General features: G+C 54.6%; 1 protein-coding gene across 1 annotated transcript in view; it reads right to left on the reverse strand.

Annotated features, from left to right (window-relative positions):
- Positions 1-581: 581 nt before the first annotated feature.
- RBBP8 (RB binding protein 8, endonuclease) overlaps positions 582-25,937 on the reverse strand; it is a 42,749-nt gene continuing 17,393 nt past the window's right edge. The window contains exons 5-18 of the mRNA XM_054180144.1: positions 23,264-23,339; positions 22,293-22,462; positions 20,539-20,640; positions 17,673-17,770; positions 16,902-17,029; positions 13,618-14,464; positions 12,712-12,838; positions 10,875-10,972; positions 7,034-7,145; positions 5,587-5,760; positions 5,219-5,288; positions 4,004-4,100; positions 3,344-3,485; positions 582-760 (exon numbers count right to left, since the gene is read on the reverse strand). Of these exons, the coding sequence (XP_054036119.1) occupies positions 663-760; positions 3,344-3,485; positions 4,004-4,100; positions 5,219-5,288; positions 5,587-5,760; positions 7,034-7,145; positions 10,875-10,972; positions 12,712-12,838; positions 13,618-14,464; positions 16,902-17,029; positions 17,673-17,770; positions 20,539-20,640; positions 22,293-22,462; positions 23,264-23,339 (2,339 nt within the window). The 3' untranslated portion in view covers positions 582-662. The remainder of the gene's footprint in view (positions 761-3,343; positions 3,486-4,003; positions 4,101-5,218; positions 5,289-5,586; positions 5,761-7,033; positions 7,146-10,874; positions 10,973-12,711; positions 12,839-13,617; positions 14,465-16,901; positions 17,030-17,672; positions 17,771-20,538; positions 20,641-22,292; positions 22,463-23,263; positions 23,340-25,937) is intronic.

Here is a 25,937-nt window from a genome sequence, read left to right on the forward strand (position 1 = left end):
CCTGTGTATCAGTCGAGGAGACACAAACATTCCAACAGCCAAACCAAGGCTGAAACTCCTCCTGTGAACTGCCTGTTCTGCTGTGCACACTGAGCTGCCGCCCATTTAACACCAAGATGCAAGAAAGACACTTGGACAACATTGGTTTTCACATCTCCAGCCCAGGAGAGGCAGGGCTGGCCCCTATCCAACAGAGCTTTATTCCAAGTAGACAGAACCCTTGGTGCCAAAGCAGGAAGGCTCTATAAAAACTCCAGTGCCAAAGAACAGCACCTACCAGAATCTGCAGCTCTGTCCCCTCTGGCCTGGCAAGAACAACCCAGTCCCAGGGACTCTCAACCAGGGGACACAAAGTTTGGCCAGGACTGGCTGGAATTTTAGCTGCTGCTGAAGAAAAAAACATAACAGAAGGAGTCCCTTGTGTGCCAGGTGCCAAAATGAGGCCCAGGTGATCCTCCCACCACCAGAGGAAGCACAAACCCACTCAGGAGCTTGGCTCCTGGGAGACCATCAGGTCAGCAAAGGACTGAACACATTGGATGGGGAGGATTTTACCTATCAGTGTGGAAAACACAGCTCCTCAGGTCAGGTTTATATTAACTATAAATAGCTAAGGACAGGAAAGAGACTCCTCAGGCTGCTGTGCCCCTCTGGCCCAGCCTTTATGTCTTCTGCTCTTTGGCTTTCGGAGAGAACATGACGGCGTAGGGCTGGCGCCGCTTGGGCCGCTGGCAGGGACCAACGTCCTCCTTGATGTAGCCTGCAAGGCACAGAGCTGAGGTGAGGAACCAGACACACAGGCCCACTGCCACTTTCTGCTCACCCCCAAAACACAGCTGGCCATCTCCTGTTTGCCTTCTGCGGCATATGCTTCTCACTTGACACCAAGTGAGAGATGCCAGAGTGCAGTAACTTGGTTGCTGTCTTGTATTGAATCCTACAACGGTTTGGGTTGGAAGGGACCTTAAAGAGCATCCACTTCCAACCCCCTGCCATGGGCAGGGACACCTCCCACCAGCTCAGGTTGCTCAAGGCCTCATCCAACCTTGCTTTCAACACTTCCAAGCTTGGAGGCTCCACAACTTCTCTGGGCAACCTGTTGCAGGGTCTCCCCACACTGGTGGTGAAGGATTTCCTCCTAGTATCTCATCTCAAGCCAGCTGCATCCAGCCTGAAGCCATCCCCCCTTGTCCTGGCACTCCCAGCCTTTGCCAAAAGTCCCTCTCCAGCTCTCCTGTACCACTCTTCAAAGGCTGCTTAAAGGCCCTCCCCAGAGCCTTCTCTTTTCCAGGCTGAGCAGCCCCAACTCTCTCAGCCTGTCCCCACAGGGGAGGTTCTCCATCCTCTGATCACCTTCATGGCCTCCTCTGGACCTGCTCCAACAGCTCCAGGTCCTTCTTGTGTTGGGGGCTCCAGAGATGGACCCAGGACTGCAGGTGGGGTCTCAGCAGAACAGAGGGGCAGAATCCCCTCCCTCCTCCTGCAGCCAACACTGCTGGGGATCAGCCCAGGACATAGCTAGGACTGGGCTGCAAGGGCCTGGTGCTGGCTCCTCTTGAGCTTCTCCTCACCCAGCACCCCCAAGCCCTTCTCCTCAGCACTGCTCTCTGCTCATTCTCCACCCAGCCTGGTTCTGTGCTTGGCATTGCCCTGACCCAGCTGCAGGACCTTGCACTTGGCTTTGTTGAACTGCATGAGTCTGGCTTGGGCCCAGCTCAGCAGCCTGCCCAGGTCCCTCTGGATGGATCCCTCCCCTCCAGCATGCTGACCACACCAGAGCTGGGTGCCCCTGGCAGACTGGCTGAGGGTGCCCTGATCCTACTGTCCTTGGCACGACAAAGATGTTGAACAGCACTGGTGCCACCACCTAGCCCTGAGGAAGCTGCAGAGCAGTGCAGTACAGACAGTGCTGAGGGGAGGACTGCAAGCTGTGGGTTGTCCACCTACTCCAAAACCCAATTCACTGTCCTTTCACTGCCTCTTCTCCTGCAGACCTTACCCAAAGCAAGTGCTGCAAATGCAGCTGAGCAGCAGCAGGCAGGGGCAGCATGTGGCCTGTGCCAAGCCCTTCCTGTTTCTCAGCACCAACACTTGCTGCAGCTCAAACCCTGCTGCAGAGCTGGAGGTGCTGCCTGGGCCACTCAGTGGCTACAAGTGGCTCAGGACAGCAGGAAGGAGCAGAAAGTACTCCTTTGCATCCCACTGCTTCAGAGGGACAGCTGCAGTTGCTCTGCATGGCAACACATCCAGCTGAGGGAGCTGGGGTTGTGCAGTGTGGAGGAGGCTGAGGGGAGACCTCATTGCTCTCTGCAGCTCCCTGAGAGGAGGCTGGAGCCAAGTGGGGGTTCCCCCTAGTAACAAGTGATAAATAGAGGACAGGGCTTCAAGATACACCAGGGAGGTTTAGGTTGGAGGATTAGGAAGCAGAGTCTCTACCTTTGCCTCCTAAAATGCTGACTTTTGTTCACAGACATCTGAGGATTTATTTATGTACTACAAAAATTCCAATAATTTCTGCCCTTATCTAGGCCACAGCTCTCTGGAACCCCTCCAGGGATGGGGACTCCACCACCTCCCTGGGCAGCCTCTGCCAGGCCCTGACCACTCTGGCAGCAAACAAATTTTTCCTCATCTCCAACCTAAGCCTCCCCTGGCACAATTTCAGGACATTTCATCTCCTATCACCTGAGCCTAGGGAGCAGAGCCCAACCCCCAGCTCACTGCAGCCTCCTCTCAGGGAGCTGCAGAGAGCAAGGAGGTCTCCCTCAGCCTCCTCTTCTCCACACTCAACCCCCCCAGCTCCCTCAGCTGCTCCCAGCCCTCTTCTCCAGACCCTTCCCCAGCTTGGTTGCCCTTCTCTGGACCTGCTCCAGCCCTCAATATCCTTTTTGGAGTGAGAGGCTCAAAACTGAACCCAGTATTTGAGGTGCAGCTGATATGTAACCAGACCTCAAGAAGAGAGGGTGAGAAGTGCTGCTTTATGGCCTGGAGAGAGCCTCAGGGAATGATTCTCAGGGAAAAAAAAGGAGAGGTTAGGAGGGAGGAGGAGAAGGAGGGAGGGGGAGAAGGAGGGAGGAGGTGAAGGAGGGAGAAGGAGGGAGGAGGAGGAAAAGGAGGGAGGAGGAGGAAAAGGAGGGAGGAGGAGGAAAAGGAGGGAGGGAGAAAAGGAGGGAGGAAGGAGGGAGGAAGAAAAGGAGGGAGGAAGAAAAGGAGGGAGGAAGAAAAGGAGGGAGGAGGAAGAAAGGAAAAAAAAAGATAAAAAGAAAATAAAAAGAGAAGAGACAACAACAATTAAAGGAAATGAGCTTTGCAGAGAGCTGGGGAAGCCTCCCTGTGCACAAACCTCTTTCCACACAGGTTTGGGTGGAAGGGAATCCAACCTCCCAGAAGTTCTCCGGGCTGTTTGGAGGGATGTAGCGGAACCTGTGCCGTGAGCAGGAAGCCAACTTCTTCTCTCTCTCCTCTTCTGGAATGTCTGCATAATACTGAGTGGTGGGGGGAAAACAAACCCAGGTTAACAAATCCAGACACACTGAGCAACTGCTTCACACAGCAGAAACAGAGAGTGGTCTGGGTTAGAAGGCTCTGACAAGGCCTGACCTTGGATATCTGCAGGGATGGGCCCCAACCACCTCCCTGGGCAACCTGCTGCAGTGTTCCAGCAGCCTCCTGGTGCAGAACTTGTTCCTCACATCCAATCTCAATCTGCTCTGCTCTGGTTTGAAGCCATTGCCCCTGGGCCTGTCCCTGCAGGCCTCTGCAAACAGTCTCTCTGCAGCCTTCCTGTAGCCTCTACTGGGAGGCTGCTATGAGGTCTGCCTGGAGCCTTTTCTTCTCCAGGCTGAACATCCCCAGCCCCCTCAGCCTGACTTATATGCAGGTATAAGAGGATACAGCACTGAGTGATTCCAGGAGCTGTACATTTCAGCAGAGGCTGTGAGCTGAGGGTCAGAAGCCCAAGCCAGCAGATGCCCAAGCCAGCAGATGCCCAGGCAGTACTCACAATCTCACACTCCTTGCAGGTGTGGCCAGGCAGCTTCCTTCTTTCCTCCTTCTTCCGAACGATCTCAATGTGAGGGAAATCCAGCACAGGGTTCCTCCTGCAAAACACACAACCCCTCACAGGATGCTTCCCCTGACTTCCTCTCCCTGCTGGGCAATGGCCACTTCTTAAGGTGCAATGAAGGAGAGCATCAGGGAAGTCAAAACTACCAGGCCACGCCTGCAGAACTCAAGCAGGCTGCATCTGAGAGCTCCACAAGGCCCAGCTGGGCAACCCCAACAGCTCCAGCAGTGTCTGACTGCAACTTGCTCTGGTACCCAACCAGAGATGGCAGTGAGGGCTGGGGGCAGGTTTGGGGCCTCACTCCAAGCAGGACAGTGAGAGGCTGGAGCAGGTCCAGAGGAGGGCTGCAGCCAGCCCCAGGAGGGGCTGAGGCTGGGGCAGGGGAACAAGCACAGGGACCCTCACACAGGAGGGAGCTGGGAAGGTTGGGCAGCTCTAGAGCCAGGGAATGACTGCTGCAGAGATGTGGAGCAGATGGGACACTCAGACACTGGAGGTGTAACTCATGAGGCAGGAACAGGAGGCAGCCAGCCTGAACTGCCACAGTGGCCAAGAAGGCCACCAGCAGCCTGGCCTGGAGCAGCAATGGTGTGGGCAGCAGGAGCAGGGCAGGGATTGTCCTCCTGTGCTGGGCACTGGGGAGGCCACAGCTTGAGTGCTGGGTTCAGTTTGGGGCCTCTGACTCCCAGAAGGACATTGAGAGGCTGGAGCAGGGCCAGAGAAGGGCAACCAAGGTGGGGAAGGGTCTGGAGAAGAGGGCTGGGGAGGAGCAGCTGAGGGAGCTGGGGGTGTTGAGTGTGGAGAAGAGGAGGCTGAGGGAGACCTCATTGCTCTCTACAGCTCCCTGAGAGGAGGCTGCAGTGAGGTGGGGGTTGGGCTCTGCTCCCTAGGCTCAGGTGCTAGAAGGAGAGGAAATGGCCTGGAGTTGTGCCAGGGGAGGGTTAGGTTGGAGAGGAGGCAGGTGTCCCTGCCTGTGGCAGGGGGTTGGAACTGGATGATCCTCAAGGTCCCTAACCCAAACCATTCTATGAGCAGGAATCTCTGAATCCTTTACCTGTGCTTCTTCAGCCACATTAAGTTTGAGCAGCACAAGTGCCCTGTGGGGAGGACACAAAGAGCCCTAAAGTGCCTGTGCAGGACAAACTGAATTACCTTTCATCACTTTTGAAATAGGGCTCCACAAAAGCTTTCTGCTTGGCTTTATCTTGTCTGTCCTCCTGCTCTGTAAGTAAACATGCAAAGCAAAAAACAACATCATGGGAGGTGAACAGAGTGCCTGGAGAAACAGCTGTAAAGCTATTGCTTAGCCAGCTGTGAAGAAACACAGAGCTCTACATGCAGTCTGAAGCAACAGAGTCAGACAGGTAGTTATAATAGCCCAGGATGGGTGGAAGCAGGGCTCACAAGGCAATGCCAGTGCCCAGCAGCCATGGCAGCAGGGCTAGGGCTGGACTCAGGATCTTAAAGGTCTCCCCCAACCTTAATGACCCTGTGATCCTATGACAAAATAAATGATATACCACTCTTCAGTCTCTTGCTTGCTGCTGGGATTCCTTTCTCCTGCTCTTCATCAGGGAGAGCTTCCTTCTCCTCACACCCTGAAGGGCTCTCTCCTGCCAGGCAGGACTCATAATCCTCATGGGATGTCCTATCAAACATCTCTGTGAGGCTGTCATTCATTTTTGTCTCTCCTCCTGTTACAGAAAGCACAATGAGCATCCAAACCAGTCAAAAAAGAACCCCCCCAAGGGTATTTTGATTGAATGTGTATCCAAAGAACTAACAGCTACTCCCTGCTCCAGGGCTGCTGAACTCAGCAGCAGCCATACATTGATTCCTCCTGCAGCTTCCCTGCCAGTTTCCAGGTGGCCAATGCTTGGTGATTTTTCACCCTTGATCTCATTTCTACCACCTCATGACCTTGAACCTGGACACTGGAGGCAATGACAGTTCTGTTCCTGTAATTCTGCAGCCAGCCAAGCAGAAGGAAACACTTGCTGGGGGTAGGAGATGAGCTGCAGAAATGTCAGCAGGTTGCAAAAGCTTAACAAAGCCCAAGCCCCACTGAGAGAAGTCACTGCCCTGCAGCCAGGATTCACCACACACCACACACTGAATGTGGCAGAAACACCTGGGCTTCTGACAGGGGCTTGCTGTGAGAGGGCAAGAGGGGAAGGATTGAAGCTGGAAGAGAGGAGATGGAGACTGCAGAGCAGAGCAGCCTTCCAGTACCTGAAGGGGGCTACAGGAGAGCTGGGGAGGGACTTTGGACAAAGGCTTCTAGTGACAGGACAAAGGGCAATGGCTTTGATGTGGAAGAGGGGAGATTGAGACTGGAGATGAGGAAGGAATTCTTTGCAGTGAGGGTGGTGAGACACTGGCACAGGTTGCCCAGGGAGGCTGTGGCTGCCTCCTGCCTGGAGGTGTTCCAGGCCAGGCTGGATGAGGCCTTGAGCAAGCTGTGCTGGTGGGAGGTGTCCCTGCCCATGGCAGGGGGTTGGCACTGGATGAGCTGTAAGGTCCCTTCCAACCCCTTCTGTGATCTGAGCTGACTGATTTTAAACAGTTCATCTCTCTGCCATTTAAAATGCCATGTCTTCCAACAGAAAGTCTGGTGTGACTGCACAGCCAACTTCTTGCTTGCTTTGAGGCTGCTGAGGTGGCAGCTGTGGCACACTTCACCCTTTAAGCACTGTAAAAGCCTAGCTGCTGGCTCCACCCCAGCACAAATTCTGTCACTTTCTTGATCTGGCTTGGAAAAAGCTCCACACCAAGCCCTGCTTCTGCTTGGAAGCACAAACTGACCTTTGCAACCCAGAGAAATGCATCAGCACTCTTTTACTGCAAACCTTTTCCCCCTGTTTACTCATACAGAGGGATCAAGCATTAGCCCTTTAACTCTTCCCTCCTTCTCCACAGAAAAACAGCAAACCAAAGGAGAGAAAAAAACCCAACTCCAAGTCTCACCTGGGCTGCTGTCCTGGCTTTGCTCTGGGGTTTTCAGTTTGAAGAGCACACTCTCATTAACATAGGTGTAATCCAGATCCACCTCCCCTCTGGCTCGGGACTGAGAACCACCCTGCAGCAAAAACAAGAGCAAACATCACAACTGCACTGAGCAGCAGCTGCTGTGGGGCCTCTGCTGGGCACCTGAAACACTCTCACAACAGGTACTGACATCTGCTTGGACAGCTGCTGTGAGTGGCTTTTTTCACCCATGATATGGATTCATTACTCCCAGAAGGACATGGAGAGGCTGGAGCAGGCCCAGAGAAGGGCAACCAAGCTGGGGAAGGGTCTGGAGAAGAGGGCTGGGGAGGAGCAGCTGAGGGAGCTGGGGGTGTTGAGTGTGGAGAAGAGGAGGCTGAGGGAGACCTCCTTGCTCTCTACAGCTCCCTGAGGGGAGGCTGCAGTGAGGTGGGGGTTGGGCTCTGCTCCCTAGGCTCAGGGGATAGAAGGAGAGGAAATGGCCTGGAATTGTGCCAGGGGAGGCTCAGGTTGGAGATGAGGCAAAATGCCTTTGCTGCCAGAGTGGTCAGGGCTTGGCAGAGGCTGCCCAGGGAGGTGGTGGAGTCCCCATCCCTGGAGGTGATGAGAAGTGACAGAGATGTGGTGCTGAGGGCCATGGTTCAGCCCCAGCCTGGGCAGAGTAAGAAGCTGGTGGGACTGGATGAGCTGCAAGGCCTTTGCCCTCCAAACCAGCTCTGTGATTCTATGAAATCCAAATGTAATGAAACTCAATTGTCCCTGCCCATGGCAGGGGGGGTTGGAGCTGGCTGATCCTTGAGGTCCCTTCCAACCCTGACAGTTCTGGGATTCCATGCACAGCATTTATCTGCTGCATGCCATTACTTGCCAAGCAAAAAGTGCCTTGACAAAGACAGAAAGTCCAGGAAACCACACAGAAATTACAGAGTGGTTAACTGAGACAGCTTCTAAGGGTGACAAAACCAACAGACTGCAGGACAATTGCAGCTGCACTGCAGTGTCTGAAGGTCTATTCTCTTCTGAGGGCACCTCCAGGCAGGCTGGGGAGGGACTGTTCAGAAGGGGCTGTGGGGATAGGATGAGGGCAATGGTTTGAAACTGGAGCAGGGCAGAGTTAGGTTGGGCATCAGGAGGAAGCTCTGCACAGTGAGAGGTGAGACACTGGCACAGGATGCCCAGGGATGTGGTTGAGGCTCCATCTCTGGAGACATTCAAGATCAGACTTGATGTGGCCCTGACTGATCTGTGGCCTGCTCTAGCTGGAGGTGTCCCTGCTGAGTGCAGGGGGGCTGGACAAGATGCCCTTTGAGGGTCCCTTCCAAGCCAATGGCACCTGTGATCCTAAAAAGCAGCCTGGACCCCTCCCAGATAAAGATAACAGACATGATGTCCATGTTTGATGACTTGAACAGCAGGAGGCAGGGGGTGCACAGGAAAAATCAGACTGACAACATTTTGTCTTACAATAAACACCAAGCTACTCCCAAATGTGGCACTTTCACACTGCCTGAATTGCTCAAGGGCAAGTGGGCAGGGGGAGGGTTTCAGGCTGGGCAGGGGGAGGGTTTTAGGCTGGGCAGGGGGAGGGTTTCAGGCTGGGCAGGGGGAGGGTTTCAGGCTGGGCAGGGGGAGGGTTTCAGGTTGGGCAGGGGAAGGGTTTCAGGTTGGGCAGGGGAAGGGTTTCAGGTTGGGCAGGGGGAGGGTTTCAGGTTGGGCAGGGGGAGGGTTTCAGGCTGGGCAGGGGGAGGGTTTCAGGCTGGGCAGGGGGAGGGTTTCAGGCTGGGCAGGGGGAGGGTTTCAGGCTGGGCAGAGGGAGGGTTTCAGGCTGGGCAGGGGAAGGGTTTCAGGTTGGGCAGTGGGAAGGTTTCAGGATGGGCAGGGGGAGGGTTTCAGGTTGGGCAGGGGGAGGGTTTCAGGATGGGCAGGGGGAAGGTTTCAGGCTGGGCAGGGGGAAGGTTTCAGGCTGGGCAGGGGGAGGGTTTCAGGCTGGGCAGGGGGAAGGTTTCAGGATGGGCAGGGGGAGGGTTTCAGGTTGGGCAGGGGGAGGGTGTCAGGCTGGGCAGGGGGAGGGTGTCAGGCTGGGCAGGGGGAAGGTTTCAGGCTGGGCAGGGGGAGGGTGTCAGGCTGGGCAGGGGGAAGGTGTCAGGCTGGGCAGGGGGAGGGTGTCAGGCTGGGCAGGGGGAAGGTTTCAGGCTGGGCAGGGGGAAGGTTTCAGGCTGGGCAGGAGGAGGGTGTCAGGCTGGGCAGGGGGAAGGTTTCAGGCTGGGCAGGGGGAAGGTTTCAGGCTGGGCAGGGGGAAGGTGTCAGGCTGGGCAGGGGGAAGGTGTCAGGCTGGGCAGGGGGAAGGTTTGAGGCTGGGCAGGGGGAAGGTTTGAGGCTGGGCAGGGGGAAGGTTTCAGGCTGGGCAGGGGGAAGGTTTCAGGCTGGGCAGGGGGAAGGTTTCAGGTTGGGCAGGGGGAGGGTTTCAGGCTGGGCAGGGGGAGGGTTTCAGGTTGGGCAGGGGGAGGGTTTCAGGTTGGGCAGGGGGAGGGTGTCAGGCTGGGCAGGGGGAAGGTGTCAGGCTGGGCAGGGGGAAGGTGTCAGGCTGGGCAGGGGGAAGGTTTCAGGCTGGGCAGGGGGAAGGTTTCAGTCTGGGCAGGGGGAAGGTTTCAGGCTGGGCAGGGGGAAGGTTTCAGGCTGAGCAGGGGGAGGTTTCAGGCTGGGCAGGGGAAGGGTTTCAGGCTGGGCAGGGGGAAGGGTTCAATCTGGGCAGGGGGAGGGTTTCAGGCTGGGCAGTGGAAGTGATTCAGGCTGGGCAGAGGGAGGGTTTCAGGCTGGGCAGGGGGAGGGTTTCAGGCTGGGCAGGGGGAGGGTTTCAGGTTGGGCAGGGGGAAGGTTTCAGGCTGGGCAGGGGGAGGGTTTCAGGCTGGGCAGAGGGAGGGTTTCAGGCTGGGCACCGGGAAGGTTTGAGGCTGGGCAGGGGGAGGGTTTCAGGCTGGGCAGGGGGAAGGTTTCAGGCTGGGCAGGGGGAGGGTGTCAGGCTGGGCAGGGGGAGGGTTTCAGGCTGGGCAGGGGGAGGGTTTCAGGCTGGGCAGGGGGAAGGTTTCAGGCTGGGCAGGGGGAGGGTGTCAGGCTGGGCAGGGGGAGGGTGTCAGGCTGGGCAGGGGGAAGGTGTCAGGCTGGGCAGGGGGAAGGTTTCAGGCTGGGCAGGGGGAGGGTTTCAGGCTGCGCAGGGGGAGGGTTTCAGGCTGGGCAGGGGGAAGGTTTCAGGCTGGGCAGGGGGAGGGTTTCAGGCTGGGCAGGGGGAGGGTTTCAGGCTGCGCAGGGGGAGGGTTTCAGGCTGGGCAGGGGGAAGGTTTCAGGCTGGGCAGGGGGAGGGTTTCAGGCTGCGCAGGGGGAGGGTTTCAGGCTGGGCAGGGGGAGGGTTTCAGGCTGGGCAGGGGGAGGGTTTCAGGCTGGGCAGGGGGAGGGTTTCAGGCTGGGCAGGGGGAAGGTTTCAGGCTGGGCAGGGGGAGGGTTTCAGGCTGCGCAGGGGGAGGGTTTCAGGCTGGGCAGGGGGAGGGTTTCAGGCTGGGCAGGGGGAGGGTTTCAGGCTGGGCAGGGGGAGGGTTTCAGGCTGGGCAGGGGGAGGGTTTCAGGCTGGGCACTTGAGATGTTTCAGGCTAACTGTAGTGTACTAGACACAAACACACATCTAAGGAGTGCAAACAAAGCTCAAATGAGCTGAATTTGGATTTGTGTTAGAAAGTGGCTTTGGTCTGCCCAGAACAAAGTTCCTGAGAGTACTTTTGGAGGCTTTTTTCAGCACCACAGGCCATGCAGCATTGATCTCCACCTTTACCTTTGTGTCAATTACTGTAACATCCATTTTGTACTGTGAAAAGTCAGCTCCTGGGTCTATGCTCCACTGGAAGCTCTCTAAAGGTTTCTCCTTCAGCTCTGAATGCAGAGAATATGAGAAAGAAAAAATAAAGAGAGACAATCAGAACCAAATTCAGCAAACTGTGTCAAGTTTAAGGCAGTTTTCCTCTCACCAATTCATCTTTGGGGGCAAGGTTGATTATTCTCAACCAACAAGCTCAGCTGCTGTGGATCACATCTTGCCTGAAGAGTCAGAAAGAGGTCTCCCAAGTTTTTGTCACCACCAGGCAGCAGGCTGCTCCTTGTGGTATGTTTGATGTATGGAAGAGGTAAAATACTCTGGGCAGCTAAACTGTACTGCAAACCAAATCCTATTGCTCCTGGGGAGAAGACTTTAGGTGGGTAGGAACAGAAAAATCAGGTGTCAGGATACAAAGCAGCACCAAAGTGTCTGTTCATTGCTCCAGAGGTGGCTCCTCATGGATCTGTGATGTTGAGGTGTAGATTCCAAGCTACATGGCCACACCAAAGACAGATTTTTTCTGCTTCAACTTCTAAGGCAAGCATTTCTACGTGAAGCATGCAGTGTGGCAGCTCAGCTGAGGAGTAGGGAAGCAGTGATGCTGCAATCCCAGTTTCAAAAGTCAGTTTTCAGACTTGGACAGCTTAAATGGGAGGAAGATAGGGTTGGACTAGGTGACCTTCCAGAGGTCCCAACCCAGACCAGTCTATGATTGTAAGATCATAGACTCAGCACTGGGGAGGCCACAGCTTGAGTGCTAGGTTCAGTTTTGGGGCCCTCACTCCAAGAAGGACATTGAGAGGCTGGAGCAGGTCCAGAGAAGGGCAGTGAAGAGTCTGGAGAAGAGGGCTGGGGGGGAGCAGCTGAGGGAGCTGGGGGTGTTGAGTGTGGAGAAGAGGAGGCTGAGGGAGACCTCATTGCTCTCTACAGCTCCCTGAGAGGAGGCTGCAGTGAGGTGGGGGTTGGGCTCTGCTCCCTAGGCTCAGGTGATAGAAGGAAAGGAACTGGCCTGGAATTGTGCCAGGGGAGGGTTGGGTTGGAGATGAGGCAAAATGTCTTTGCTGCCAGATTGGTCAGGGCTTGGCAGAGGCTGCCCAGGGAGGTGGTGGAGTCCCCATCCCTGGAGGTGTTCCAGAGAGCTGTGGCCATGGCACTTGGGGCCAGGGTTTGGTGGCCATGCTGGGGTTGGGTTGCTGGTAGGAGTCAATGATCTTAGAAGGCTTTTCCAAGCAAACCAAGTCTGTGATTCTCTGATAAGATACAGCTTGAGGCAGAGCACTTGGCAGCATCTGTTCATTACAACCAAAGGCACAAATTTCCTTAACAGATCATCAGGAATAACGAGAGACACCCAGGAATGGCTTACCCTGAGACTGAAGCACAGTTCCCAAGCTTTTGACAAAGCCAAACTCAAACCTCCTGAGCTTTTCAGTGTATTACTCACATGCAGTAAACACAAAGAAGCAGCAGACTCCCAGCCTGGGGAGTTCACAGCTGGATGCCAGCCATAGGTTTATTAAATATGGCAAAGGACTGCCAAGAAGAGAAGAGTGAAAACACAGTGGGTGACCCTGTGGCAGGGGTCAGTGGGGACCTCTGGAGATCACCCAGTCCAAAACAGGGTCACCAAGAGCAGGCTCTGAGTAGAGTAGTTCTGAGTGTACCGAGACTGAGTTGGCAGCAGAGCAGAGGAAGTGACTGAAGTGGGGAAAAGGAGGTGTGAAGAGTTCTGTGGAATCATGGCACAGGCTGGGGGAGCAGGGGGGCAAGAAAAGGATCATTTTCCTCAGGTTACCTTGGTCACTTGGCAGGGCTTTAGTTTTGGATAGTCTACAAGGGTTTGGTTGAAGTACAGATGCTGGTTCAGACTCTCCATGTCCTGTCCTTGCTTTCTTTCTGTGTGGTACATGGCCACTGGCAACCTAACAACACATTGCAAGTTTACCACTCATAGTATCACAGAATCAGTCAGGGTTGGAAGGGACCACAAGGACCATCCAGTTCCAACCCCACACTAGATCAGGCTGGCCACAGCCTCATCCAGCCTGGGCTTAAACACCTCCAGGGATGGGGCCTCAACCACCTCCCTGGACAACCCATTCCAGGGCTTCACCACTCTCATGGGGAAGAACTTCCTCCTCACCTCCAGCCTGAATCTCCCCACCTCCAGCTTCATTCCATTCCCCCTAGTCCTATCACTCCCTGAGATCCTGAGCAGTCCCTCCCCAGCCTTCTTGGAGCCCCCTTCAGATACTGGAAGGCCACAATGAGGTCACCTGGGAGCCTTCTCTTCTCCAGACTGAACAGCCCCAACTCCTTCAGTCTGTCCTCACAGGAGAGGTGCTCCAGCCCTCTGCTCAGCCTCCTGGCCCTGCTCTGGACACCTTCCAGCACCTCCAGATCCCTCTTGGAATAGGGGCTCCAGAACTGGAGGCAGTACTGCAGGTGGGGTCTCAGCAGAGCTGAGCAGAGGGGCAGAATCCCCTCCCTTGCCCTGCTGGCCACACTTCTTACTGCAGCCCAGGCTCTGATTTGCTTTCCTATCGCTCCCTGAGATCCTGAGCAGTCCCTGCCCAGCCTTCTTGGAGCCCCCTTCAGATCCTGGAAGGCCACAATGAGGTCACCTCGGAGCCTTCTCTTCTCCAAACCGAAGGAGAACAGTCCGAAGGAGAAGGGGAGCAAAGCGGTCAGGAAAGCACACCTTCAAGTCATCAAAGAGATGCTCTGTCTCTGCAGAACTTGGCAGTGGGCTGACTTTGAAGGGAAGAACTTCTTCTTTCATCTGGCTCTGGCTTTTCTTCTCTGGGAATGCCTTTCCCCGCGTGGCCTCCTGCGGGTAGGACTCCTCTTGCAAACCTCTGCCAAACAAACAGCTCTCACTGTTGGCATTGGACGAAGGACCTTCGGGGACAGGCTTCCCTAGCTGTGAAAAAATGTCATGCAGAGTCACCTGCTTCAGTCTGTTCTTACAGGCCTCCTCAGCTCCCTGCCTCCTCTCCTGACAGCGAGCTCCGGAGAAGCGATCGGAGAGGTCCAGAGGCTTATCGGCCGCGTGCTCCCCGCTGCCGGCCCGGGCCCCCGCGCCGCAGGGCACCGACTTCTCCTTGTTGAAGGACGCTTGCTCACGGCTCCCTGCACGCTCCTCTTCAGCTTGCTTTCTCTTAGCACACCTGCCTTCTAGCTGCTTCTGCTGCCCAGGCAGGAAATCGCTCTTGCTCACCTCGCTTTTGGCTGCGCAAGAGCCGCCCGCAAGCATTTGCCTGCAGAGAGCGGCCTGGCCGATAACGGAGTTGATCTCTGCTCCCAGGTTCAGGGGTGCAACAAAAGCAACATCTTCAGATTTTGGTCTACTTTTAAGAGCTCTGGAACAGGGAGGATTGTTGAAAAGGCTGGGTTTGAGGTTAGGCTTCAGTCCTGAATCTACAACACAAGGGGCACGGCTGGCACTTGAGTTGGTCTTCACACTGCTAGGAGCTCCGAAGACAGGAGAGGCTACCTGAGGATCCCAGTCAGCACGTGGTGGGGTGCTCTGAGCTGCATCTGAAAGGCTGGAGACAAGGAGAGGGGAGATGTTCACACAAGGAGCTGGGAGGAGAGGAAGGGCTGCACGAAAAGGCTGGGTTTCCTATCAGCAATCTGCTTGAAAGCTGGCTGCTGGTATCAGCTGAAAGCAGAGGGCAGAAGAAAAGGGAAGCCTGGGGTCTGCTGCACTTTGAGCTGCCAAAGGCAAAGGGAACACAGGCCTAAGCCTTCCTGGGAGTGTGCTGTGAAAGTCTCTTCCACACCCACCTGAGAGCCAAGCACAGAATGAAGCCTACCTTGGAATCCCTTCTATCAAAGGACTCCCTTTGCAGTCTTGTACAGACCTCAGCACAATCACACACACACAATCAGTAAGGTTGGAAAAGACCTCAGAGATCATCAAGTCCAACCTGTCATCCAACACCTCCTGACAACTAAACCATGGCACTGAGTATCATAGAATCAGTCAGGGTTGGAAGGGACCACAAGGATCATCTAGTTTCAACCCCCCTGCCATGGGCAGGGACACCTCACACTAGATCAGCCTGGCCAGAGCCTCAACCAGCCTGGGCTTAAACACCTCCAGGGATGGGGCCTCAACCACCTCCCTGGACAACCCATTCCAGGGCTTCACCACTCTCATGGCGAGGAACTTCCTCCTCACCTCCAGCCTGAATCTCCCCACCTCCAGCTTCATTCCATTCCCCCTAGTCCTATCACTCCCTGAGATCCTGAGCAGTCCCTCCCCAGCCTTCTTGGAGCCCCCTTCAGATCCTGGAAGGCCACAATGAGGTCACCTGGGAGCCTTCTCTTCTCCAGACTGAACAGCCCCAACTCCTTCAGTCTGTCCTCACAGGAGAGGTGCTCCAGCCCTCTGCTCAGCCTCCTGGCCCTGCTCTGGACACCTTCCAGCACCTCCAGATCCCTCTTGGAATAGGGGCTCCAGAACTGGAGGCAGTACTGCAGGTGGGGTCTCAGCAGAGCTGAGCAGAGGGGGAGAATCCCCTCCCTTGCCCTGCTGGCCACACTTCTCTTGCTGCAGCCCAGGCTCTGCTTGGCTTTCCGGGCTGCAAGTGCACACTGAGAGCTCCTGGTGAGCTTCTCCTCCCCCAGCACCCCCAAGGCTCTCTCCTCAGGGCTGCTTTCCAGCCAGTCCCTGCCCAGCCTGCATTTGTGCCTAGGGTTGCCTCAACCCAGCTGCAGGACCCTGCCCTTGGTCTTGCTGAACCTCCTGAGGTTGGCTTGTGCCCACCTCTGCAGCCTGTCCAGGTCCCTCTGGATGGATCCCTTCCCTCCAGCTGTCTGCTGCACCACACAGCTTGGTGACATCAGCAAACCTGCTGAGGGTGCACTCAATGCCACTGTCCCTGGCACCCACAAAGATGTTGAACAAGCCTGGTCCCAGGACTGACCCCTGAGGGACTCTGCTTGTCCCTGGCCTCCACTGGGACATGGAGCCATGGACAGCCACTCCTTGGGTGCAGCCATCAAGCCACCAGAGACCTTCTGTGAATGAAGGCTGAAGGTGCAAACTTCCTTCAGGTGCTCTGGCTGTTGTATTTTACAGACATTTGAGATGACAAGCAGGGGCTAAAAAAACAATGTCAGGTTGAGACCAGAACATCCTGAGGAGGGTGGGAAGGGTCATACTGGTCAGACATCTAGTCAGCAGAAAAGCTTTGTGACTGTTTGCCTACCCCGGCTCCAGGCTCTTGTTATGATGAGGCATCTTCTGAGGTGGTCTGTGGGCCTCAGAAGATGCCTCACCATAACAAGAAGGCAGTGAAGGAGGGACTGTCTACACAGATAGCCCAAACCAGAAGTGTGAGCCCCCCAGCTTTGTGCTCTATCACTTTGCTTGCTTCCACTGCTGTTTACTCTACTGGGGAGAGTCCAACAGAGGCTATGAGGATGATTGTGGGACTTGAACATCTCTGCTGTGAAGACAAGGCTGAGAGCCCTGGGGCTGTTGAGCCTGGAGAGGAGAAGGCTGAGAGGGATCTGATCAATGTCTATCAATAGCTGAGGGGTGGGGGGCAAGAGGAAGGGGCCAGGCTCTTTTCAGTGGTGCCCAGTGATAGGGCAAGGATCAGTGGGGCTAGGATGGAACCCAGAAAGTTCCCTCCTCAACGTGAGGAGAAACCTCTCTACTGTGAAGGTCCTGGAGCAGGCTGCCCAGGGGGGTTGTGGAGCCTCCTCCTCTGGAGACTTTCCAAACCTGCCTGGCTGTGTTCCTGTGGGACCTGCTTTGGCAGGAGGGGTGGACTCCATGATCTCTGGAGGTGCTTTCCAACCCCTACCACTCTGTGATTCTATGACTGAGACCTGTAGGACATGGACATCTTTATTCTCATGCCTGTACCTTCAAAGCAAAGTGCTGCAAGGTTTGAAACTCTCCTAAAAGCACAGCTTCAGCCAAGTTTGCTTAAAACAGCATCATTATCACCAAGTGGAAACACACACCCTACATTGTTGTCATCATTTCTTGAGTCAGAAGCTGGATGCTTTCTTGAGTCTTCAGCCTGCATGCTCTCTGGGGCCTGGCTCAGGGCAGTATTGGTGTGAGGAGGGCTCAGCACATTTTGGGACTCCTTGGAAGTGGTGAAGGAAAACCAAGAAAGGAAGAGTGAGAAGCCATTAGCATTACAAATCAGAAACAGGCTAGGCTTGCAGATCAGTACTTTGAAGACCCATTCCAACCAACCCCTTCAGACCACTGAAAAACACCAGAAGTGAAAAGGGAGATGACATCCTGGCCAGCAGCTCTGAAGAAATCTTATGGGAGTGGGAAGCTTTCATCACTGCAATGCACACACACAGAGCAGTGTTTGCATGCACTCAGTCTCACTGCAGTGACCAATCAAACCCAGCAAATCATCTCACCTGAGGCACCAATCTCATCACCAAATCATCTCTTCTGGGATCTCAGACTTGATTACTGCACTAACTGCTGCACCTGGCAGAGCCAAGGATTCAGGCTGCTGTCTGAGTCACAGCTGAGAGCAGTTCACACTGCAGGGACTGTGCCCCTGCCCCCTCCCCAAGCCCAGGCAGGTCAGCACAGTTGCCTCTCTTCTTGCTACACCAATTCTGTACTGAGTAAGCAAAAACAAACCCAGGGGAGCTGACTGCAGCTTGGGTGACTTCTGCACAGTATGAATGCAGAAAAGCAAAGTCCTTCTCTCCAGAACAACTGGCACCAAACTGTGCCAGAAATCTGGGACTAGTACTTACAGGTTCCTCTTGAACACCAAGTCCAATTGTTTCTGCCACAACTGCAGCCAAGTTAAATGCTGGCTTTGGAAGAGGATAGCCTCCCACCTTGGGTTTACCTTCAGGAGAAGAAAGAAGCTCACCATCAGTTGCATGCACAGTAGAGCATCTTACTGCACTCACACAGAGGGCACAAACACAGAACTGAGAAGTGTGGCCAGCAGGTCAAGGGAGGTTCTTCTCCCACTCTGCCCTGGTGAGGCCACAACTGGAGTACTGTGTCCAGTTCTGGGCTCCCTAGGTCAAGAGGGACAGGGATATAGGATAGGATAGGATAGGATAGGATAGGATAGGATAGGATAGGATAGGATAGGATAGGATAGGATAGACCAGGTTAGAAGAGACCTTCAAGATCATCACATCCAACCTATCATCCAACACCATCTAATCAACTAAACCATGCAACCAAGCACCCTATCAAGTCTCCTCCTGAACACCTCCAAGGGACACTATGAAGATGCTGAAGGGACTTGAACATCTGTCTGATGAGGAAAGGCTGAGAGCCCTGGGACTGCTTAGTCTGGGGAAGAGAAGGCTGAGAGGGATCTGATCAATGCTCATAAATATCTGAAGGTTGGGTGTCAAGAAGCAGGGGCCAGGCTCTCTTCAGTGGTGTGCTGTGATAGCACAAGGGGCAAAGGATATGAACTGTATGCCAGGAAGTTCCACCTCAACAGGAGGAAAAACTTCTTTGCTGTGAGGGTACTGGAGCCCTGGAGCAGGCTGCCCAGAGAGGTTGTGGAGTCTCCTTCTCTGGAGCCTTCCCAGCCCCATCTGGATGTATTCCTGTGTGACCTGCCCTAGGTGATGCTGCTCTGGCAGAGGGGCTGGGACTTGATGATCTCCAGAGGTCTCTCCCAACCCTAATCATTCTGTGACTCTATGAAGATCATTAATTAAACTTGATAATTATGCAGTGAGTTTCAGCTGTGCTCAACAACAGAGGCTGTCTCTGGAAGAGGTAAGTGGAGCAGGGAGGCTAAAGAGGAACTGCTGATGAGAGCAAAGTGCTGGATCACCCCACAGAAACACACTTCCAACTTGTACACAGCTCCCCAAAATCCAAATGCAAAGATGAGTCACTGCAACAGCTGCTTTTGAAACCCTCAGTGCAGGGCATGAATAGTCTGAGAGAAGCAGACAGAGCACTGCTAATGTGTCAAATGCTTGTGCTGAGTATTTCCTGGGTGACACCTGCAATTAATCTTCCTGTGCTCTCACAAGCAACAGGAACAGATGAGCTTCTCTCCTGCCAGGGCTTTAGCACTCCTCAGTTTATTAAACTAGGACAAGGCAACATGATTGGAAAGCACAAGAGCTACAAACACCACAACTCTTGACTTGCATGAAGCTGATTTCTTGCAGGCATTCAGTCCAATGCCTCACAGACAAAGATCAGGAACACAGGAGGCTTTTCCTCAAAGAACTGTTTCTGGAGAAGCAATTCAGAGTCCAAGACCTGCACCAACTCACAGCTGCAGAAAAGGCAATAAATAACAGCAGGACATCCAGTCATAAGTGGTGTTCTCCAGAGCTCAGCACCAGGGTGAGCTCTCTTTAATGGGAAGATCAGAGATTTGCATGAGGGGATTGAGGCTTCCTCAGGCAGTCTGCAGCTGACACCAAGCTGGGTGGCAGTGTGGATCTGCTGGAGGGTAGGAAGGCTCTGCAGAAGAACCTGGCCAGGCTGGACCCATGGCTGAGCTCAGCTGTGTGAGGTTCAGCAAGGGCAACTGCTGAGTCCTGCACTTGGCTCACAACAACCCCAGGAGTGCTCCAGGCTTGGGGCAGAGCGGCTGCAACCTGCCCAGCAGAGAAGGACCTGGGGGTGCTGGTTGGCAGCAGCTGAAGAAGAGCCAGGGGGTGCCCAGGTGGGCAAGAAGGCCACCAGCAGCCTGGCCTGGAGCAGCAATGGTGTGGGCAGCAGGAGCAGGGAAGAGATTTTGCCCTGTACTGGGCACTGGGGAGGCCACAGCTTGAGTGCTGGGTTCAGCTTTGGGCCTCTCACTCCAAGGACATAGAGGGGTTGGAGCAGGTCCAGAGAAGACCACCAAAGCTGGTGGAAGGGTCTGGAGAAGAGAGCTGGGGAGGAGCAGCTGAGGGAGCTGGGGGTGTTGAGTGTGGAGAAGAGGAGGCTGAGGGAGACCTCCTTGCTCTCTGCAGCTCCCTGAGAGGAGGCTGCAGTGAGGTGGGGGTTGGGCTCTTCACACTAGTGACAAGTGATAGGACAAGAGGAAATGGCCTGGAATTGTGCCAGGGGAGGCTTAGGTTGGAGATTAGAAGAAACTTCTTCTCTGAAAGGGTTCTCCAAGCCTGGCACAGGCTGCCCAGGGGGGTGGTTGAATGCCCATCCCTGGAGGTGTTTCAGAGAGGCAGAGATGAGGTGCTGAGTGGCAGAGTTTAGCCCCAGCCTGGGTGGATTTAGAGCATGGCTGGGCTGGATGAGCTGAAAGGTTGGGTTTCATTCTCCATGTCACACACTCATGGCAGAGAGCAGTTTGCAGAATATTCTCTCTCCTGTACACTTGGAAAATCAGACTCAGGACACTTGAATGAGTAGCCTGAAGAACAAGGTATCTGCAGTGGGAGCTGCACTGAGCTTCCATCCATTTCTTGACTCCAAGCCCTGATGCTGTGCCACTAGGTAAGGCACGCAGCCAGGCAGTACAAGGCAGCACTGCAGCAGCAGGTCTGTGCTTGAAGAGCAGATCCTTTCTCTGGCTCCTCTGGTGAAAGAGTTGAGCTCAGCTGCTGAGGAAGCCTCAGATTCACAGACCTCTGGCTTTATTCCGAATGGAATCAGAACTAAATGCATCCACACACTTACTTGGTACAGGGGACAGCTGTGGGTCACAGGTGTCTGCCACCAGTATCTCTTCTCCATGCTGACTGTTCACTTGTGTGGAAAAGAGAGGAATTTTTCCAAACTCTAGGAGAAGATGGAGAAACATTTCCATAGGGTGAGGTTAGGTAGATTGTTGTGGCAGCTTTGTGCAGATACAAACCATGACCTCGACCTTAAAGCACCTGAATGTGAGTTTTGCTGTGCCTCCAGACCCAGTGATCCAAGCACATCTGATTATTTTATTCCAAGGTATCACTATGCCAAATTATTATAGAAGCAAAGAATTGTTTGGGTGGGAAAAGCTCTCCAAGATCCTCCAGTCCAACATCAACCCAACCCCAGCATGGCCACCAAACCCTGGCCCCAAGTGCCATGGCCACAGCTCTCTGGAACACCTCCAGGGATGGGGACTCCACCACCTCCCTGGGCAGCCTCTGCCAAGCCCTGACCACTCTTGCAGCAAAGACATTTTCCCTCATCTCCAACTTAAACCTCCCCTGGCACAATTCCAGGCCATGGTTATGTGGACAGGGCACTTCAGGACACGCTTCAATGGCCATATTGGTCTTTAGCTGGTGGCTGGAGTTCATGATCTTGGATGTCTCTTCCAACCAACACAGTTCCATGACTCTATGAATCAGGCCTGCATGCATTTCTCTGACATGACAGAACAAAGCTTGGAGATCAAAATGCAGACAACACTTCTGGACTTAGATACAACCCAAAAGTACCAGCAGAAGAAAAAGACAGCTTGTGTAGCTGCTAGGATTAAGGATCTCCCAGTTCAGGTAGGTCAACTACAGAATCATTGCTGAGGGTGGCAGAACCTTTGTGTCCCTCTCCACGAGGTGGTGACAAAGCTGTGTGCCAGAGCTGTTATGCACAAGTCAAACCCTAACTTTTTGGGTATATTTCAATTTGTTTGCAGCTAGAGGAGAGACAGGGGCTAGAAACTTGCATTTGCCTGTGGATGTGGAGCAAGAAGAGTCAGCTGAGATAAGCTCTGAGCATGCTGATAAACTAGTTATTGGTAAAGGTGCTTCTCCTCTGACTCATGGTCCTCAGAGGCCCACAAGGATGATCCAAGGGCTGGAGCAGTTCTCCTGTTCAGCTGCTGTCACCCACTACCCCTAGGTCCCTTTCTGCCTGGCTGTTCTCAGCCACTCTGCCCCCAGCCTGTAGCACTGCCTGGGGCTGTTGTGGCCAATGTGTAGAACCTGGCACTTGGATGTGTTCAATCTGATGCCCTTGGCCTCTGCCCATCTGCCCAGCCTGGCAAGGTCCCTCTGCAGAGCTCTCCTACCCTCTAACAGATCAACTCCTGCCCCCAGCTTGGTGTTGTCTGCAAATTTACTAACGGTGGACTCAATCCCCTCCTCCAGATCATCAATAAAGATATTGAACAGGATGGGGCCCAGCACTGATCCCTGGGGGACACCAGGGCACCATTCACCACCACTCTCTGGGCTCAGCCCTCCAGCCAGTTCCTAACCCAGCTCAGAGTGCTGCCGTCCCAAGACAGGGGCTGACAGCTTGGCCAGGAGTTTGCCGTGGGGGATGGTGTCAAAGGCCTTGCCGAAGCCCAGGCAGACCACATCCACAGCCTGCCCCACATGCACCAGGCAGTCACCTGGGCATGGAAGGAGACCAGGTCGGAGAGGCCCTTCCTGAATGCATGCTGGCTGCTGTGTGATTTAACCACAGACCCGACAAGCAGCGCAGCCCCAGGGCAGGGCCCTCACCAGCGGCGCCGGCCCCCAGGCGCGGGGGGCTGTGCTCGGTGTAGCGGATGTGCCTGCTCTCCTTCCTCCTCCTCATGCGGCTGGCCGCCGACAGCGACGAGCTCAGCACGGGCGAATCTGGGATGACTTCGGCTTCCAGCTCCGCCGCCTGCTGCTTTCGCTGCCTGGACACCAAAGCAGAGGGTCAGCCCCGAGCGGCAAGATGGAGAGGTCTCAGGGCAGCAGGCAGGACGACCCCGTGGCGTCGAAAGCGGCGCGGGCGGCAGATGCACAGAGGAGACTCGGCCGCTCTGCTCCGCTGAGACCTCCGCGGCAGCACCGCAGCCGGCCCTGCAGCCCCCAGTGCAGGGACGTGCACCTCAGGGAGTGGGTCCAGAGGAGGAGCCACACAAATCATCAGGGGCCTGCAGCCCCTCTGCTATGAGGACAGGCTCAGAGAATTAGGGCTGCTCAGCCTGGAGAAGAGAAGGCTTTGGGGGGAATTTAAAGCAGCCTTCCAGTACCTGAAGGGCTCCAGGAGAGCTGGGGAGGGACTTTTGACAAGGGCTGGGAGTGACAGGAGGAGGGGGAATGGCTTTGAGCTGGCAGAGGGGAGACTGAGAATGGAGACTAGGAAGAAGTGCTTGAGATGAGGGTGGGGAGACACTGGCACAGGTTGCCCAGGGAGGCTGTGGCTGCCTCCTCCCTGGAGGTGTTCAAGGCCAGGTTGGATGAGGCCTTGAGCACCTGGTCTAGAAGGAGGTGTCCCTGCCCACAGCAGGGGGCTAGAACTAGGTGGTCTCGGAGATCCCTTGAAACCCAAACCATTCTGGATTTCTATGACTCTATGAAATCAAAAGAAACAGCAAAACAATGAACTCATCCAGGCCCCAACCTGTTCCAGTGCTTAGGCATCCTCAGTGCCGTTAAAACACTTGAGAAATGGGGGTAGGAGGGCTAGAAAAACAAAACCCATCAGAACTCACTCCAACTCCTTCTGTAATTGCTGGAACTGTTCAGTTATTTTCTTGTTTTCATCCTGCAGGTTGTTTTTTTCATTCACTGCAATTCATAGGGGAAAAAAAAAGAGTCAGGAGAGGAAAAGGAAATCACTGTAGAGATGGCAGCACCAAACTCTATCTAACCCTAGCAGGTCCTTGAAGGGAGCAATCAGCTCTCAGATGTAACCCCACACACCCTCTCTGGGGCTCACCACAATGAATTTTCAAGCTAGACATTCAAAGGTTATCAAATGATGTGTTGGAGAAGAGGAAAGTGTCACCATGACTGGAGCATGACATCACTTCTGCACAGGCACTCATCACCTCTGGCCATCTCCATGCATAAAGATGAAGGAATTGTTGGGGAGGGACTTTTGAGGGTGTGAGGGGTTTTATTTGTAGAGCACCCACAAACCACCCTTGCACCATTGCCCAGAGAGCCAAGCAGAGCCAGGGCTGCAGCAAGAGAAGTGTGGCCAGACTGAACAGCCGCAGGTCACTCAGCCTCTCCTCACCAGGCAGTGCTGCAGTCCCTTCAGCATCTTCATATCCCTCCACTGCATCACTGCATCACAGTATCACCAAGGATGGAAGAGACCTCAAAGATCATCAAGTCCAACCTGGCACCACAGACCTCATGACTAAACCATGGCTCCAAGTGCCACATCCAGTCCCCTCTTGAACTCCTCCAGGGATGTTGACTCCACCACCTCCCTGGGCAGCACATCCCAATGGCTAACAACTCTCTCTGGGTAGAACTTTTTCCTCATCTCCAGCCTAAACTTCCCCTGGTGCAGCTTGAGACTGTGTCCTCTTGTTCTGGTGCTGCTTGCTAGAGAGAAGAGACCAACCCCCACCTGGCTACGACCTCCCTTCAGGGAGTTGGAGAGAGCAAGAAGGTCTCCCCTGAGCCTCCTCTTCTGCAGGCTAAGCAACCCCAGCTCCCTCAGCCTCTCCTCACAGGGCTGTGCTGCAGACCCCTCCCCAGCTTTGTTGCCCTTCTCTGGACACCTTCCAGCAGCTCAACCTCTTTCCTAACCTGAGGGGCCCAGAACTGGACACAGGACTCAAGGTGTGGCCTCAGCAGTGCTGAGCACAGGGCACAATGACCTCCCTGCTCCTGCTGGCCACACTATTCCTGATTCAGGCCAGGATGCCATTGGCTTTCTTGGCCCCCTGGGCACACTGCTGGCTCATGTTTAGGCAGCTGTCAATCAGCACTCCCAGGTCCCTTTCTGCCTGGCTGCTCTCAGCCACTCTGCCCCCAGCCTGTAGCACTGCCTGGGGTTGCTGTGGCCAAAGTGCAGCACCTGGCACTTGGACTTGTTGAATGCCATCCCATTGGACTCTGCCCATCTGTCCAGTCAACTCCTTCCAGCAGATCCCTGTCCCTCTTCAACTGGGGGGCCCAGAACTGAACCTTTTCTGCTTTTTTTTTGCTGTTGATCTTGCCCTCTGGATTATTCTGGACCAACCTTTTTTTTGGCCAGTTGCAAGAACCCATAAACTGGCATCTAGATCTCACCCTTGGAAAATCACTGGCAGCCAGTCCTCAAGAAGGTTTGTACCCAACAGGCCTCCCCTTGATTTTTAAGGCTCAGGGGTTTATCTACATGTTGGTTGTACCTTTGTTTTGTTGCCAGTCATTAAACCCAAGGACTCACCAAGATTTTTGTACAAATACCTAACATTAAAATCCTTTGGAAAGTGATGTGTTTTCTATCAGTACAGAATCTAATACTGGTACCATTTAATTAAGCACTGAAAAGGGTTATTTTGTGTGGCTGGCATTTCCCTGAGAGTCTCACTGAATGCCTGCTTGTTCTTGAGCAAGACAACTAAGTAGAACAGAATAGAACAGAATAGAACAGAAGAGAACAGACTAGACTAGACTAGACTAGACTTAACCAGGTTGGAAATGACCTCTGAGATTATCAAGTCCAACCTCTCACCCAACACCAGCTAATCAACTAACCCATGGCATCAAGTGCCTCATCCAGGCTCACTGAGTCAGTCATCAGCAAATTTGCAGATGACACCAAGTTGGGAGCAGGAGTTGATCAGTTACAGGGTAGGAGAGCTCTGCAGAGGGACCTCGACTGACTGGCCAGATGGGCAGAGGCCAACAGGATGGCATTCAACAAGTCCAAGTGCCAGGGGCTGCACTTTGGCCACAGCAACCCCAGGCAGAGCTACAGGCTGGGGGCAGAGTGGCTGAGAGCAGCCAGGCAGAGAGGGACCTGGGGGTACTGGGTGACAGCAGCTGAACATGAGCCAGCAGTGTGCCCAGGGGGGCCCAAGAAGGCCAAGGGCATCCTGGCCTGCATCAGGAATAGTGTGGCCAGCAGGAGCAGGGAGGTCATTGTGCCCTGTGCTCAGCACTGCTGAGGCCACACCTTGAGTCCTGTGTCCAGTTCTGGGCCCCTCAGTTTAGGAAAGATGTTGAGCTGCTGGAAGGTGTCCAGAGAAGGGCAACAAAGCTGGGGAGGGGTCTGGAGCACAGCCCTGTGAGGAGAGGCTGAGGGAGCTGGGGTTGCTTAGCCTGCAGAAGAGGAGGCTCAGGGGAGACCTTCTTGCTCTCTCCAACTCCCTGAAGGGAGGTTGTAACCAGGAGGGGGGGTTGGTCTCTTCTCTCTAGCAAGCAGCATCAGAACAAGAG

This window comes from Dryobates pubescens, chromosome 3, assembly GCF_014839835.1.
Source record: "Dryobates pubescens isolate bDryPub1 chromosome 3, bDryPub1.pri, whole genome shotgun sequence".
NCBI lineage: Eukaryota > Metazoa > Chordata > Aves > Piciformes > Picidae > Dryobates > Dryobates pubescens.